This window comes from Lolium perenne, chromosome 6, assembly GCF_019359855.2.
Source record: "Lolium perenne isolate Kyuss_39 chromosome 6, Kyuss_2.0, whole genome shotgun sequence".
Taxonomy (NCBI): Eukaryota; Viridiplantae; Streptophyta; class Magnoliopsida; order Poales; family Poaceae; genus Lolium; species Lolium perenne.
Genome location: NC_067249.2, coordinates 198,783,449 through 198,801,053, shown reverse-complemented (window position 1 = coordinate 198,801,053; position 17,605 = coordinate 198,783,449). Strand labels below are relative to the sequence as shown.

At 47.2% G+C, this 17,605-nt stretch overlaps 1 protein-coding gene across 1 annotated transcript; it reads left to right on the top strand.

Moving 5' to 3' along the window:
- The first annotated feature begins 138 nt into the window (after nucleotides 1–138).
- Nucleotides 139–1,951, top strand: LOC127306441 (uncharacterized). Its single transcript, XM_051337082.2, has 2 exons — nucleotides 139–450; nucleotides 932–1,951. Exons 1-2 carry the CDS (start codon nucleotides 393–395, stop codon nucleotides 1,636–1,638), a joined length of 765 nt encoding a protein of 254 aa, XP_051193042.1. The 5' UTR covers nucleotides 139–392; the 3' UTR covers nucleotides 1,639–1,951.
- Nucleotides 1,952–17,605: the final 15,654 nt, after the last annotated feature.

Here is a 17,605-nt window from a genome sequence, read left to right as displayed (position 1 = left end):
CTGCCACCACTAAGTTCGCTCGTTTCGTTCGTTCGGTGGTCTAACAATATATCCGCGAAAACGAGGGCCATCCCTTTCTACGGCTATGCGTTTTGTTCTGATGCCTTCCCCAGAGAGGAAAAGAAGCGTTTAGGTAGGCGCTCGTTGTAGTTGGATTCCTCCTTCCAAGCACCTTTTCTATGTCGATGATATCCTCCTATCGTTAGCACCAACCGGCTAAACGAGCTTCGTTTTCTCTCCTTTAAATGGTCCGTTCGTTCCATTTCGTTGCCGCGAACTGAAGGAGCTCCTAGCTAGTATGTATCCCGCGGACAAACCCGCTAAACGGGCACAGACGGCTGAAGACCAACAGCAAGGAAACCAAGAACGTGCGAGATAAGGGAGGGCGATCGATGGGCTGCTGGTATCCCCTCCGCGAAATTGTGTCAAGAGCTCTCGGAAAATGCAACGGTATGACACCTTGTTTTCTTCTTCCTGCTGTTCTTCTGGTGATTTCATAGCCCTCTGTGCTGAGAAGGTCCCAGTTTCGCTCATGGATCGTTGTCGATCATCAAACGTCATGCACTTTGCCACAGAAGAGCTTTATGCGTTCTTCTTGGCAGATCGTAGTTATGCATGCAAAGTCGCGAACCAAATAAGCTCCCAAGGCCAGTTGCTATAATTGAAATTAGATATTAATTATTGCGCTTTTTTTTTGTTGAGATGTTGCGCTTTTGCTAGTTGTAGGTCAGTTGAGAATTAAGCTAGTAGTTTTAGGTCATTCTAAAACCATTAGATTTCAATCGTAAGTCGTGCACATGGGTATGAAATTACAAATTTGTGTGAAATATAGTGTGTAATGATGTGTACACAGTGTGTGTAGTACTATGAAAATTCTAAACGTTTTGCACCACAGCTAGCTGACGTTTGTGAGCTCCGGCAACATATGCAGGGCACGAGCGATGGAGAGAAGACGACCAGAGGATGAACTACGCCATGGCCTACCCGCCCGGCCCGCCCACGGAGACGCACTTCGTGCGGCCCGGGGCGCGCACCGTCACCTTCAGCGGCACCAACTCCGTGCACATGATCCCGCCGAGCCCGCAAGGTCCGCAGCAGCAAGCCCCCGAGCCCCAGCAGCAGCAGCAAGCACCGCCGCCGCAGCACGAGCCCGAGCACCAGAACCAGCCCGAGCAGTCCCAGCCCGCGCCGGAGCAAGGCGCGCCACCGCAGGCCGAGCAGCCGAGGAAGCGAGGCAAGAAGAAGCCGCCGCGCCGCGTGCGGTTCGGCCCCGACCAGCAGCCACCGCCGCAGCAGCAGGAGACACAACAGGAACAGCAACAACAACAGCCGGAGAACGCGCCGGGCAACGGCGGCGGCGGCGGCAACGCGCCTGGTCATCAGGTTCACGGTCCCCACGGCCCGGCGGCGGGTCCTCAGCACCATCCGGCTCACGGGCCGCCAGGGTACTTCCGGTACACGCCGTCGCCGCTGCCGAGGTGGGAGGCGACGCCGCGGCGGCACGAGTACTTCTCCGGGGAGTACCGGTACAGCTACCCGACGCCGGTGCGGGAGGGCATCTACAGCCTCGCCACCGACGCCAACCGGCTCACCACCATCTTCAGCGAGGAGAACCCCAACGCCTGCGCCATCGTCTGAGACTCTGAGTGCGGTGGGCGCGCCGCGCGCGGCGAGGACAGAACCAGGTTCCTGCGGGCGCCGTACTTCCGTTGCCTAACTGCACCGGAGAGGAATCCGGTTCCGGTACCTTACGGTAGGTGTTGTACAGAAAAGAGGCGAGAATACCTCGGTGCGCTGCCGCATGATGAGATGAACATTTGCCTTGTTCGGATTCGCCCCGTACCGTCTCTGCTTCCTTTTAATTTCTTTCTTTTGATGACGTGTTCTCTTGCAAAGGTTAGAGGCTTTAGTCAATGATGATAGTTGGCCACCAGAGTCAAATTAAGTGTTACGTGTCTGGCAGTCTGGGAGGTGTTTGCGACGAGGATGTGCTGAAAACCGACCATCTACTTCCTATCTTGCAATTGTTAAGGAGTAAAATGCATCGGTGTTACCCAAACTTGGAGAGGGAAATGGATACGGTCACCGACCTTAGGAATACAACGCGTAAAGTCACTAAATACGGCGCACGTCCCATCGAAGTCATTGTTTGGCGTACAACCTGGGTACTGGGTGGTATTTGGTGGTGTGGACTTGTTTGCAAAAGGAACCTCGCACACGAAATGAATTGTGTCTGAATCACTCCACTCACCACGAGCTTCCAGAAAGGCAAGTTGCCCCTCCCCACATGATCATTCCGAGGAGGAGAGCACACTGCGGTGTCATCATCATTCCCGGAGAGTGGTTGTTGGTGGCGATGTCGGTGGCTGTCGTTCTCGTGGGAGCCTTGTGGATCGGCGCTTCGCCGGCGTTCGGAGAAGCCGATGATGGATCCGCAGCGGCGGCTAGATGGCGCACGTCCTCCGGTTTGCTGTAAATAACCCAAATTTGGTGAAATTTTAGCTGAAATTTGAGTTTTTTCGTGATGGCAAGGGTTTGGTAGACGAATGCGGCTTATTGGAGATGAAATTTTTCTCAGTTGCGTTTCTGTTAGGGTTTTCTCATTATTGTCTACACGGGTAGGATTTAGGGGTTTGACAGGGTTTTACTGTAGTTGCAATTTCAGAGAAAGAGGTCGGTTTTGATGGTTCCTTTGCATGTGCTGCTCTGGCAGGTTGTATAGCGACCATTTCTCTGTCAAAATTAACCATGGATGTTACTTTCTTGGGCAAGGCAGCATAAGCTATTTTGACGGTTTTGTTGTGTGTTTTGATCATGTCAATATATAGTAGGACATGGTCACCTGCAATTCTGGAAGCTTTGGTTGAGGATCTGGGCTATAAAATGAAAAGAAGGATGGTAGTGTATTTCTCATCCCAATACTGACAATTGCAAGGCGGATGAAGAAATTGACAAAAATGGTGTGGCAAATTTTGTTGGCATTGATCATCATTACATCAGTGTCAATCTGGACCATGATGAAATTGGGATGATGTGGTAGAGTTCCCTGTAGCAGAGCGTCCTCCAGTTGTCAGTCATGTGAAGCCTGTAGTAATTGATGATGATGCTCATGGGGAAGTAGAAGATGCCCTTGTTCCACTTCAGGTTGTGCATGCAGAGGAAGGTGTGAGGACAAGAAGCAAGAGCAAGCTTATGTACAACAGTGAGCAAGAACAAGAATGAGACAGAGAAGATGGAGAAGGGAGAGAAGAAGAAGGTTTCAGAGAAGAAGAAGCAAAGCCTACTGAAGAAGAAGATGCTGACTCAGAGTTTGGTTTAGATGATTCTAATTATGCTATCAATGATGAAGATGATGATTTGTATGTAGAAAATGTTGATGATGAGAGGATAAGGTTAAGAAGATGCAATGAAAAGCTACAAAGGTATAAGGTGATGGTGATTCCGAAGGAGATGATCTGTGGGGTCCTGAGTTAGATGAGGATAAGATTAAGTTGAAATTCAAGACCGTTAGACCAGCAGATCTTACTGCTCCTGTGTTCAAAATTGGGCTTAAGTTTGAGGATGTTAGTTTTCTTAGAAGAGCAATCAAGGAGTATGCTTGTCAGAACAGGAGGGATATTAAACTGCCCATAAATGATTTGAGGAGAGTCAAAGCAGTGTGTAATGGCAATAAGACACGTCCCTGGTATTTGTAGGCTAGCTATGATAGCAGGCCTAAGACATGGATGATAAAGAGGTATACAAATAAGCATACTTGTTCTAAGAAAAATGGAAGATCAGGCAATTTACTACTGATTTTGTGGCGGATAATTTTTTGCGAAGCTTAAATGAGCCTGGAGAATTTAGCAAGGGTTGTGTAGACGGATTGGAATATGACACCTGGTACAAACAAGTTAGAGAGAGCAAGGACGATTTCCATGAGGAAGATATATGGTGATGAAGAAAATAGTACATAATGTTGTGGGATTTTTTAAATGAAATCAGAACAAGTAACCCTGGAAGCTCTTTTTTCTTATCTCTTGATGAATGCTCTAGATGCAAGAAGTGTTACATGATCTTAGATGCTTGCAAGAGAGGCTTTCAGCAAGGTTGCAGACCAATTATCTTCACTGATGGCTGCCATGTAAAGACATGGTACAAAGGGCAACTTTTGTGTGTTGTTGGTATAGATCCAAACGACTATCTTTCCCATGACTATTGCTGTTGTGGAGGTGGAAGATACATCTAATTGGACATGGTTTTTGCAGACATTGAAGGATGATCTAGACATTGCCAATACAAATCCATGGGCAATCATGTGCACATGTGCTACTCAGTTGACATGTACAAGAAACCTATGAAAACATTGTCTACCCTTGTAAGGATAAGATAGTGGACCAAAATGGATGGGCCAAAAATCCTACCTCCAAAATACAAGAAGCATGCTGGGAGGCCAAAAAGATGCAAGAGAAAAGCTCCCGCGAAAGTAGATGCAAGAGGTGGTGGGAAAAGATGTCCATACATGGTGTTATAATGCATTGCCCCTACTGTGGAGAGCCTAGTCACAATGGAGGAGGATGCAAGTGGAGGGCTCCTAGATTTAGGACAACAAACATGCCTCCTCTACCACCACTAGAGACATAACCTATCACTACAAAGGTAACATTGCTTCTCTGATAATGAAAGTGTACATTTGTATTTAGCTACTGATAGTGGTTAAACATTCTGATGTTACTGCTGCTATATGTCAGTTGGAGATCCCAGAAGGCCAGAAGAAAACACTATCAACCGAACTAATGTGGATGTTCCTGTTGTTGAAACCATATTCAACAGGCGAAATAACTAACCACTAATGTGGATGTTCCTGTTTCTCTGATCTAACTGAAGCTTGCACTCTAAATGTATTGCAGATAACTGTGGAGAGAGAAACTTCAGTAGGTTCTACACTTGAGTCTACCTTCATAGATGATGCAAGGAAAAGCCAGAGTGAACCTCAAGCTAGGACATCTACATTGTAACAAGGTGATCTTGGAAGTCAGTTACATGCCATGCAAGCTTAGAAAAAATAGCTTGAGGACAAGAGGACTGCCATCTTGGAAGTCATGTACATTGCACAACTGAAGAGAGTAGAGGGGAATGCACAAAAAAGCTTCAGCAAGAACAAAGAAAGGTAGATAAAGCTCAAGCTAGAGCAGAAGAAACCATTGAGAGAAGGGAGAAAAGAAGAGTGGATGTTGAAATGAAAAAGCAAGCTAGAGCTCAGACAAAGCAGTCCATTGCACAGACAAAGAAGGAGATAGCTAAGAAGATGAAGAGAGAAGCAAGTAGAAAAAAGCTGAGAAGAAGAAAGCCGTAGAGAAGGCAACTAAAAGAGCAAAATATTCATAGAAACTCAGGCTTTCTGAGGTTGTTACTGATTTGGGTGCAGCTACCAGTGCACATGGTGATGATCAACTTGTGCCTGTACCAACAAAAATATTAAATATGTTTGATGAATTTCGGTAGAACTAGAACATTAGTGGAGTGTCAATGATTTAGAATTTTAATGTAAAAAGAATAAAATTCCCTACTTTTGGTGTCCGCACTACTAAGATGGCCTAGATAATCTCTTCTGCACTTCTTGTAATGCTGTTCTAGATAATCTGTAATGCACTTGTTAACTATTGAAAGATACTCAGAGTATGTCAATCATCTCTTTCTAAAAATGAGTGTCGACATTTGTCGATCCTTTCTAAAAAGGAGTGTCGCAAATTTATCTAGCTACGGATGTGTGATGGTGTGCAGTTGCCGCGGGAGTTGGCAATCTCTGTGGTGTAACTTTTCTCCAGTTCCCCGGCAACGGTGCCAGAAAATTAGCTCGATGAGCGCATATTGCACACCGTTGGGGAACCCCAAGAGGAAGGTATGATCAGCACAACGGCAAGTTTTCCCTCAGTAAGAAATCAAGGTTTAATCGACCAGTAGGAGAAATGCATGACTTATGAAGGTGTTGCTAGCTGACCATTGGCAGGGCGCACTACCAGCGTTAGCAACAACGTGGAACCTGCACACAACACAACCAAAATACTTTGCCCCAACTTACAGTGAGGTTGTCAATCTCACCGGTTTTGCCGAACACAAAGGAAAGAGATGTTTGCAGTAATTAAAGAGAACAGTGCTTGCGGAAAGTAAACAGAGCAGGATTGAAGTGGATGAATTTACCACGTAAAAGAAAGGACCGACGTCCACAGTTCACTAGAGGTGTCTCTCCATAAGGATAAATAATATGTTGGGTGAACAAATTACAGCTGGGCAATTGACAGAATAACGACCATATATGACAAGATGATTACTATGAGATTCGTTTGGGCATTACAACATAATACATAGACTGTAATCCAACTGCGTCTATGACTAATAATCCACCTTCCGGTTATTGTCCGAACCCCTTCCAGTATTAAGTTGCAAGCAACAGATTATCGCATTAAACAATGTGTGTAAAGCAAACAATATAATTACCCTTGGATAAAATATTGTTGTTTTCTCCCTAGTAGCAACAAGACATCTACAATCTTAGAAGTTATTGTCACTCTTCTAGAAAACTAGAGGCATGAACCTAGTATCGAGCATAAATACTCCCTCTTGGAGTCACAAGCATCTACTTGGCCAGAGTATCTACTAGCAACGGAGAGCATGCAAGACCACAAATAACATATGACAAGAATATATAATCGATCTCAACATAGTATTCAATATTCACCGGATCCCAGCAAACACAACATGTAGCATTACATAAAGATGATCTTGATCATGTAGGGCAACTCACAAGATCTAAACATGAGGTACAAATTGGAGAAGACAACCATATAGCTACTGCTATGGACCCATAATCCAGGGATGAACTACTCATGCATCACTTCGGAGGTGGGCATGGCGATGTAGATGGCTCCAGCGATGATTTCCCCCTTCGACAAGGTGTCTGGAAGAGCTTCAGAACCCTCCCGAGCTAGGGTTTGCAATGGCGGCCGCGACGGAACTTTTCGTGGATGGAGGCTCGGATGTTTAGTTTTTTCCCAAGATCGTGAATAAATAGGCGGATGGGCGAGGTAGGTGGAGGCTAGGGGGGCCCACACCACCCCTAGGCGCGGGCCACACCCAGGCCGTGCCTTGGGTTGGTCTGGACGCCCTTCGCCACTTCTTCGACCCCCCTCTGGACTCTGTCTTCGCTATGGAAAAAAATATTCACTTCGGCTTTTGTTTCGTCTAATTCCGAGAATATTTCCTGTACAACTTTTCTGAAATAAAAAATAACAGAAAACAAGGAACTGTCACTGTGGCATCTTGTTAATAGGTTAGTGCTGGAAAATGTATAAAAGTGCAACGAAGTGTAAGCAAAATATATATAAATTGGTGTAAAACAAGCATGGAGAATCAAAAATTATAGAATGTTTGTGACGTATCAAGCATCCCCAAGCTTAACTCCTACTCGTCCTCGAGTAGGTAAGTGATAACAAAATAATTTTTGAGGTGACATGAAGCCAACACAATATTTATCAAGTTATTGTAAAAGCATTGTGAGCTGGGATCAAAGTACTCTAAACATAGACATGATAGATATAATTCTAACAATAGAACTTAGCAACTACTCCCTCCATACGGTTTTAATCGACGCAGAGTTGTGCCTGGGAGATGTACGTTTCATGGTATGGCTCGGGTCGATTAAATAAGAACTGAGATAGTATGTTATAACATGAGAAGTAACTCAAACAATGAATAATAGTGTATTGAAAGAAATTGTTTGTTTATGAGCATAAATAAAACATAGCAAAGTGGTACTCAACATGTCCTTTATGAAGTAGCAAAACATAAATGATAGGACACCTTTAAAGTCAAAGGGTGACTAGATACAAGTAATTTAAGAACAAGCAATAGCATAATCATGAATAAATCAATAATAATTTTGGTACTATGCACATTGCACTAAGAATGACAACTATGCTCTCTTAATTGGTGCATAAAGCAGAAGATGAATACTAAACATAAAAGTAAAAGAAAAACTCTTTGTAGAGTAAGCAAGATTAACAAGTTTTATAAACCTTCCAAAAAGTACGGTACTTATTAGCTTTGAGCTCTCATTGCGCCTATCATAAGCATCTTGAATGGTTAAAGTTAATGTGATGGCAAATATGCGCTATATGCTTGACAAATCACAAGTTGAAAATCTCATGCCCCTTGAATACGAGAACCTAAACCTCATGCTACTCAATTTAGGTCCCAAATAAGTTCTTGTCATTGTAAGTATACATGTATCATCGAGAACCGCCAACGGGGTACCTCCTGCCCCATGATATGGAAGTACTCCTGCATAGGAGAAATCTCATGCCAAAATGACAAGACAAACATACAATGAGCATCTCAACAATATTTTTATTTACTATGGGTATAGCTTTTTTTATTGAAAATGCTTCATAGAGTGCTCACTATGGGTCGCTGTAAATTTCCACCATGAATGATGCATGGCTTAGATTAGCGGCCCAGGCGTTTCCCTAACTCATATACAAACTCCATGGACTTACAAGTTTCCATTTTATTTCGCACCGCTAGGCATCCATAAACAAAAGAACATGACGTCAACTAAATATAAGTGCAATGTCGAAAGTGTACGTTCCCCATGAAAGCATGGTTCTACTAACTCCCAACTCGCAATTTGCAAACACATAAACTTCATAAGATAGGCACAATGATCAAATTTATTAAGTACAAGAAAGTAAATGTGCCATCAAGTTCGTGAGAGCTTTACTGACTAATTTTCTCATGCCAAGATTTAATTTGGAAGATAAAAACATGATGAATTACTTGGAATAGCAATAATGCTAATAGTTAGATATGGTGGACACAAGTGGTCAAGTTTATTATTGAAAGAGTTCCCCATGAAAGCATGGTTGTGCTAACTCCCAACTCGCAAAAGTAGAGCTCATACTCAGTACAGGCGGAGGCTAGCAAAAGACTGGGAGCGACCAACTAAGAGAGCAGTAATGGCCATAATCATGCATAGCAACAAAACATTATCAATCAAAGCATAAAGTGATATTACAAGTGTCAGGGGCAAGGCTATGGCGAATATGCCATGATAAAGTATTTGTAAACCGGATTAAAGGATAATCCGGATTATGAATACTTGGTTTAATAGTGTTGGATGAAACAATCCGGTATACCATGAGGGGTATATAGGAGTAAGGGCAACCGGTGGTATCTAAGCCGGAGACACGCCCAAGTTAACTAAAATCTCATGATGAAAAGAACATGAGTCCGGTTTATACCGGTTAAGATACCAGGGATCCGGCATAGTCTCAACTGTAGCATGTCGGCACCCTGGTCCAAGATACCTTCAAGGACCAAAGGACAAGATGAGCAAAGCAGTTCAGCTTTAATCGAAGCCCCGAGGTCAAAGAAGAAGATGGCGTAAAAGATACCGGAGGAGGTCACCAGACCGTCTATTAAAGAAGGGAACGTTACCCTGGAGCCAAAGAAGCTTTATAAAGTAGCTTAGATCATCAAAGATACCCCTAGGGTTCCTTCCCTTGTAAGCCTCCTCTCCACTATATAAGGAGAGGAGGGGTTCCCCTGTGTGGGAGGATCGAGTCTGGGGTAGCTTCGGTAGAGGATAGGCTAGTTGCCGTACATCTTCAACCTCTAGCCAGAGGCCATGTTCTGTAGCTCCCCGTTGATCTTGTGAATATATACATCTTGTTGGCTTGTCCTTTGAGCTCTACTGCTTTCCCTCTCAACCTTCCACTCCTCCGGATCCTTAAGCGTACATACGGCCCCCAATTTAAGCCATGCTATGGCATCTGTTTGTTCACCACGACGACAGTTGGCGCCCACCATGGGGCCAGCAGCAGCACTTGCTGGGGTTCATATCCGGACGGGTTTCCTCACCGCCTCCGGCGAGCGTGTGGTGTGTGGCCTCGTGCAGTTCCTCGGCTCACTGGACTTCGTCAATGACAACGCCGGCTGCTTCACCAACGACGGCCGCTTCCCAAAGAACGGCTGCATCATCCACTTTGGCTCGCACCGTGTCTACCTTGGTACCGTGCCGGAGCCTCGGTACCCATCGATGGTCCTGATGGCGCCGGATCCACCAAGATCTGCAGCTACCCGCGGGTCGTGCGCCGATCGCACCGCCGGCAGCGTCAAGGTGATGATGGCAGGCACCGCAGGTGCTGGCAAAGGAGCCACATGAGAAGATGTTGGGCCCGCCAAGTTCGGGCGCTAGGCAAAACCCCCGACCAAGCGGGACGAGAACGCCCCTGGCACCTCCAACGTGCCACCGATGGCAACTCCTCTCCAAGATGCCATGAGCGTGTTGGCTACGCCCATCGCGCCTAACGCCGATGTCGCGGCCATTCAAGCCGAGCTGGAGGCGCAGCGGCAGACGCTGCTTACCGGTGCAGCAGACATCGCCCGAGCCCAGCAGGAGCTCAACCTAACACTCCGTGAGTAGAATGTTGCACATAGCTTTACTTCGGTTAGCGCAAGCCCTACTAGAGTAGCTGGTAACCGGCTTAGAGGTCGTAACTTAGACAAGGATTAGAGCCGGGAAGTTCTTTCCTGTAAAACTATGTCCATATCGCTTGGGCCGGCAGAGAAACCTAAGTATAGTAGTCCGGATAGAACTTTGAAAGCTGCTAGAGCTGCTATGGATGCATGTGATTCATTGTCAGGTGATGCTCTGGTAAAACAACATGCGTGAGTAAAAGAATTACTTGATGCAGTCTCGACTTAAAATGCAGAAGCTACCCGCAGTAAAAAAGCTGCCGGCATGTCTAATGTCGTTCATTCGGCTAAAAATGCCGGAAGCAAGTCGCATGGGTAGGCCTTGTCCCCCCATCCGGACAGAAGAAGAGAAAAATATGCAAATGCACAATAGATGACGGTGTATGATCCGGTTTTGGCCGGAAAACAAAAAGCCGGGCAATATAATGTCGGCGGAAAAAGCCAAGGAGCAGGCCACGGCTATGCCGGAAATGGTTATGCCGGAAATGCTTATGCCGGAAATGGTGAAACTGGGTAAAACTATAGGTCAGCCAGAGCCGCATATGCCGGCGCGGAAGTGCCACCGACAAGATATCCAAGAGGCAATGCCGCAGTGCCAAGCCGGTATGATGAAGCCGATTCCGGCTTAGAAAGAGCCGGGTATCACATTGATGTCTACGGGAGCTTCTATTCTTGTAGACAGTGTTGGGCCTCCAAGAGCAGAGGTTTGTAGAACAGCAGCAAGTTTCCTTTAAGTGGATCACCCAAGGTTTATCGAACTCAGGGAGGAAGAGGTCAAAGATATCCCTCTCATGCAACCCTGCAACCACAAAGCAAGAAGTCTCTTGTGTCCCCAACACACCTAATAGGTGCACTAGTTCGGCGAAGAGATGGTGAAATAAAGGTGGTATGAATAAGTATGAGCAGTAGTAACGACGCCAGAAAAGTGCTTTGCTGTCCAGGACTGGCGTGTGGTTGATGGTGGTAATATTGCGGACAGATGCAAGAGAACAAGAACAAGCAGCGATAGCAGTATTTAGGAACAAGGCCTAGGGATTATACTTTCACTAGTGGACACTCTCAACATTGATCACATAACAGAATAAATAGATAGATGCTAGACTCTACACTCTCTTGTTGGATGATGAACACTACTAACTGTGTAGGATTACACGAACCCTCAATGCCGGAGTTAACAAGCTCCACAATATTCGATGTTCATATTTAAATAACCTTAGAGTACATGACAGATCAACATGACCAAACCAAGTACTAACATAGCATGCACACTGTCACCTTCACGCTACGAAAGGAGGAATAGATCACATCAATACTATCATAGCAATAGTTAACTTCATAATCTACAAGAGATCACAATCATAACCTACGCCAAGTACTACACGATGCACACACTGTCACCATTACACCGTGCAGGAGGAATAGAGTACTTTAATAACATCACTAGAGTAGCACACTGATAAATTGTGATACAAAACACATTGCAATCATAAAGAGATATAAATAAGCACTTCACTATGCCATTCATAACAGTGAATAAGTATTCTGTGAAATATAGCCTAAGAGACCCACACGGTGCACACACTGTCACCTTTACACACGTGGGACAAGGAGTCTCCGGAGATCACATAAGTAAAATCCACTTGACTAGCATAATGACATCTAGATTACAAGCATCATCATATGAATCTCAATCATGTAAGGCAGCTCATGAGATTATTGTATTGAAGTACATAGGAGAGAGATGAACCACATAGCTACCGGTACAGCCCTTAGCCTCGATGGAGAACTACTCCCTCCTCATGGGAGACAGCAGCGGTGATGAAGATGGCGGTGGAGATGGCAGCGGTGTCGATGGAGAAGCCTTCCGGGGGCACTTCCCCGTCCCGGCGGCGTGCCGGAACAGAGACTCCTGTCCCGCAGATCTTGGCTTCGCGATGGCGGCGTCTCTGGATGGTTTCTCGTATTGTGGTTTTGTTGCGGTCAGAAACCCACCGGCGAGCAATGACGGGCAACACAGTAGAGCCGGGAACAACTTAGGGCTGCGGCTGGCCCTGGTCCCTCCGAGCGACGGCCCGCAAAGCCTCTGGAACACACGTCCGATGCTGGTGCAAGGGCGTGCCACCTGACCTATACCTGGTCAGGAAGGTGATGGAGATGCCTCGCTTAGTTTCCTGCATGGCATACACGTAAACATTAAATACGAGCCTCGATCGGCTCTCAGGTTATCCTGTGAATCGGCTCAAAGAGCCGATCCACCCATGATTCGTACGAGGTGCACGAATATATGGTGGTCCTGCTTGATCAAGATAAAGCTAAAGCGATCTACGACGATTTAGGGTTTTCACCGCATAATCGGATCATCCTACTCACGATTGGGCCTCGCGGTCACGTACGGTGATCGTAAGCCGGTCCTAGACAAGGCCTAAAAACCAACACGAGGTTGATCCCCGGAACATCCTGTCTAGGGCTAGCAAACGACACCCTACGCGTCGCTGGATCCTCCAACCCTTTGTAAGGCCTAACTATTGCAGATATTAAACTAATCCTTGAAGAACAAGGAGCAACCGTAACGGATCGGATCTACTAAATAATGATCAAGCGGGGTGCCGCCCCTACACCTAAGATAGGTGTAAGGGCGGCTAGATGCATAAGGGTTGCACTACGACAGCATATGATACGAAGAACAATGCTAACCCTAACACATCTAAGATAACTACGTTGCTCGCCATCAAAAAGGCTTCAGTACGAGCAACGCATGAACAACAAAGAAGCTTATGCTGCCTAGATCGCAAGATGCGATCTAGGCAGCATGATGCTTACCGGTAGAAACCCTCGAGACGAAGGAGTTGGCGATGCGCCGAGATTGATTTGTGATGAACGTTGGTTGTTGTTTATTCCATAAACCCTAGATACATATTTATAGTCCAGGGGACTTTCTAATGTGGGAATAATCCCCACCGTGCACGAGACAAACTCTACCTAACCGACACGTATCCTAATATATTACAGATACACGGGCCAACTAGCCCAAACTTTGCATAACAGGCCGATTCACGTATTTCTTCCATGTATATTCTTCAAATCCATCCTGATCGCGGCCCACCTCTGACTCGGTCAAATTCTGGTGATAACACATGCCCTCCTGGTTTTGGAATTGATAATTCCAAAATCACTCTGTTTTTCCTTCGTCGGGTCATGTCGTGGTAGAGCAGAACCGTTGCAGCACCCTTTATCATGATGTCCTGCCTTCTCAACTATTCCGCGTGATTTGACCGTTGTCTTTGGGCACCGCCTCCTCGGAAACTGCCGTGGCATTGAATCTCCACTAGGCCCCTCATTATTTAACCGTGCCGACTGATTAGACCTCTTCATCCTTCCTCTGTTCTAGCTATCGGCACCAAAAAACCCTCTCCTTCCATAGCCATGTCGTCCTCTTCCTCCTCTTCCGTTTCTCTCCAATCCTCTTCCTCAAGCGAGTCGATCCCAGGGCACAACCAGATGGAGGCGTATAACAAGCGCGCTCCCAAACATTGGGACGAACGGGAGTGGGACTTCGATTTTGTGCCAGAGGGCGAGGACCTCGTCTGGTCAGATGGGGCCATGCCCCTAACTGACGGGGAAGATGACCTCCGGTTCCTGATTGACGGAGCACTGGAGGCGGAGAGCGACGACGATGACCCTCCCTTCCGGGGTAAATTCACCTCCGTCACCAAAGAAGAAGAAGAGGATGACGAAGATGAAGACATCTCCTCCAACATGAAGAAGGAACAGGAGGACGACACCTCCTCCGATGAACCGCCGCCAAAACGCATCCGGGGCTGGGCTTGGTCAGACGAGGACGATGATGATGACGAGGAAGAAGCCTCCGCTGAAGTTCACAGTAGCAGCAACGAAGAACTCGTCGACAGCAGCAATGACGGCAGCTACCCGCCGACGGCGAAGACAAAGAACAGCCCTTAGAGTAGGGATCTACTAGCATAGGATTAGCAGTAGTAATCTGTTCCCTTTCGTTGAACAATCGGCTTCTCTTTGTAAGAAATCTTATTATCAATGAAAACTTCCTTTGATTTTGCCGATGTCCTCTTATGCTGATTTAGCCGACTTTTCCTCATCTGACTTTGTCAACTGTTAGCCTAATCAATGCTCAAGGACTGATGGCAACGCATCGGTCTCTCACGATAATCATGACAAAGTGCCGATGACGACAGCATTTGGCACAGCCGATCGCAGCAGGCCTGCGATTTGGTCTTGAGCAGGCGTCTTTAAGAGAACCCTGGAACTGTCGCTGAATCAGCTTGGATGCTGAAACTGATAACTCTGTAACAAAAGCACCACTCTTCAGGACAGTTGCGATGTAGAGCCAGCCGATTCCAACCAAATTGGCTCTCCAGGGCCAAGAACTTTTCGGGCGAGTTGCCCCCCAAGCCTCATCCAAGGCGAGAACAGTGATGAATCAGCCAAATGTGTTACCATCGGCCTCCAAGTTATAATGCAGAACCAGCCGATTCCAACAAAATCGGCTCTCCAGAGCAAAGATTTTTCAGGGCGAGCTGCCCCCCGAGCCTCTTCAGCTCCCATCAAAACGTGGCAGGGAAGCTTACGCCCAAAGAACCGACGCACTGAAAGGGTTCGGAAAGATCAGCAAATTCGTACCTTGAACTTAAGAAGCCTTAACATAATGGCTTTCCGACTCCTCCTAGCTCAATCCTTTGCGCCTTGCTGATCAGCTCGGCTCCTCATCTTTGGCAGACTGATGCAACTTCCGGTGAGGATGTTCTGAATTTCTGATACCCTCCAAGACTCTGGATGCAACAACCTCTGAAAGTGACATCGACCAAGCCGCCACCTTAATCCACGCCAGGCAAAAATGCCATAGCCGCTTGATTCGTTATCGGCTGTGCTCATGCTTCTAGGACAGGTATGCTCCCTTTGTTGGACTCACCCTTAACCTGATCTGCATGTTTACACTGGCACTGCTGAACTTGAAGTCTTGCAGAAGGAGTTGGAGGTCTTGAGAAGGAATTCATCCAGTAGAGCCTCTCCTTGTAACAGCTGTACCTCTTGAGTCGATGGCCATGCATCGGCTGTATACCCACTATAAATTTTTTTTTACTGGCCGATTTTTTCCTATCGGCCCCCAATGTTTCACTGCACACATGTTCATCTACACATGTTCATCTGATTAGGTGCCCCCCCCGAGCCGAATCTGTCAGGTAACTGCATATATCGGCTCTGTAGTTTAGCCAAGGCACCGCATTTGCACGTCGGCTCTGGTAGGACCAATGTTGATTCTTCTTAACTCATCAGCCGACGTAAAACCGCTGCCAAGTAGATTGATGTTGAACACAAGCAGAACATGTGGTGAGGATAATTTTGGCCGATTGCTGGAATCGGCCTCCATATTGATCGAAGCGCTCAATGAAGGTTTCGTAACGTTCCTTCATAGATCTTTGGGGCCGATCCTTTGGGATCGGCCTCGCCACGTTTCTCGTCGGTTTGCTCGTGCTACACGGTCACGTTGACGCGCTCGCAGTCGTCAAAATTGGGTGCCTCGTGTAATCCTGGAGCACTAAACTCCGTCGGAAGGACGAGCACCATGTTTGTGCCAGCCGATGTCTCATCATCGGCTTTCCTTTGCTTGGGGCGCCACTCCATTTTCCGTGGTCGACCCTCTTCATCCAGGGTTCGCTGAATTTTCGCGGCCAGATCAGGCCGCGCCTTTCTCAGTGTGTGCAGGTATAACCTTTCGGCTTCCTCCAAGCCGCGCAATCGCTGAACCCTACGCTTTTGGGAACGGCTGAGTCCATCAGGGCACCACCTTGGTCGGTGGTACCTGTCTTCTTCTTCTTCTCCCTCGTCCTCCAAATCCTCGAGATCTTCCATCCGAGGGGACTCAGCGCGTTCGCTTTGTGGTGGGAGAGGCCCTAGACGTTTGAACACGGACACATTAGCTGCATCCTTCCTCTTCTGTCTACATTCTGGGCAATTGCCGATTGTAGGCAATCGGCTCATTCCTGAATCCCAGCAGTGTCTGAAGAAGAGACAGTCCCAGTGCCTATCCTCGTCGTCTGGTTCCCTTGACTTTTCCTTGGCACGGCGCTCGTACTCCTCCTCATCGCGATCATGCCGACGATGTCTTCTGGCTTCTCTATCCAGACGATCTCTTTCATCATCGTCGCTGGATCGTCGGCGTTGGCTATATTGACTCACATATTTATTGAGGAGGTGATCAGAGAGAGGTCGCTGATATCTTATGTTCCTCACTTCTCCCTCTGTGACGTAGCGCTTGCCGTCGTGACGGAGCCGATCGCGTGGAGCGGCCTCCTCTGTGTCCTTGCTACGAGAGCAGCTGCCCTCGTCTCCATCCTTGCCAGAGTGGTGCCCAGGTCCTACCATGTTGATGCTGAACGAGGATCCTGGCTGGCAACCTTCAGGGTAAGTGTACTCCACCATGTTAACGGCGGGAAAGGGGTGGGTGTCGACCTTCATGGCGTACTGGTTGAAAATCAGACGTCCTTATTCTATCGCCATTTGGATCTGCTGACGCCACACCCTGCAGTCGTTGGTGGCATGGGAGAGCGAGTTATGCCATTTGCAGTATGGCTTTCCGTTCAGCTCCTGTACCGTGGGGAATTTGAGACCTTCGGGTATCTTCAACTGCTTCTCCTTGAGTAGGAGGTCGAAGATTTGCTCAGTTTTGGTCACGTCAAAATCGAACCCTCTGGGCGGACCTAGTGGCTTCACCCATTTGCAGGACACGGGGGTTGCTCCCCGAGTCCATTCAGCCACTGCTACCTCTTGATCTCCCGCAGAGCCTTCGTCTTCATCTGCCTCAACCAGGACTACCGCACGCTTGAATTTTTCCTGGTACAAGTCCGGATGGCGCTGTTCATATGCTGACAATTTCTGAACCATGTGCGCCAGTGAAGGGTAGTCTGCTTGGGAAGCCATATCCTTGACTTGTGAGGCAAGGCCCACCACTGCCAACTCGACTGCTTCTTTTTCAGTCACACGAGCCGAATAGCATCGGTTCCTTAGATTTCTGAAGCGCTGGATGTATTCTGCCACAGTTTCTCCACGCTTCTGACGT

Coding starts and splice junctions, on each gene's coding strand:
- LOC127306441 (XM_051337082.2), top strand. CDS start 393: ATGGGCTGCTGGTATCCCCTCCGCGAAATTGTGTCAAGAGCTCTCGGA. Junction 451..931: donor AGCTCTCGGAAAATGCAACG/GTATGACACCTT, acceptor CAACATATGCAG/GGCACGAGCGATGGAGAGAA.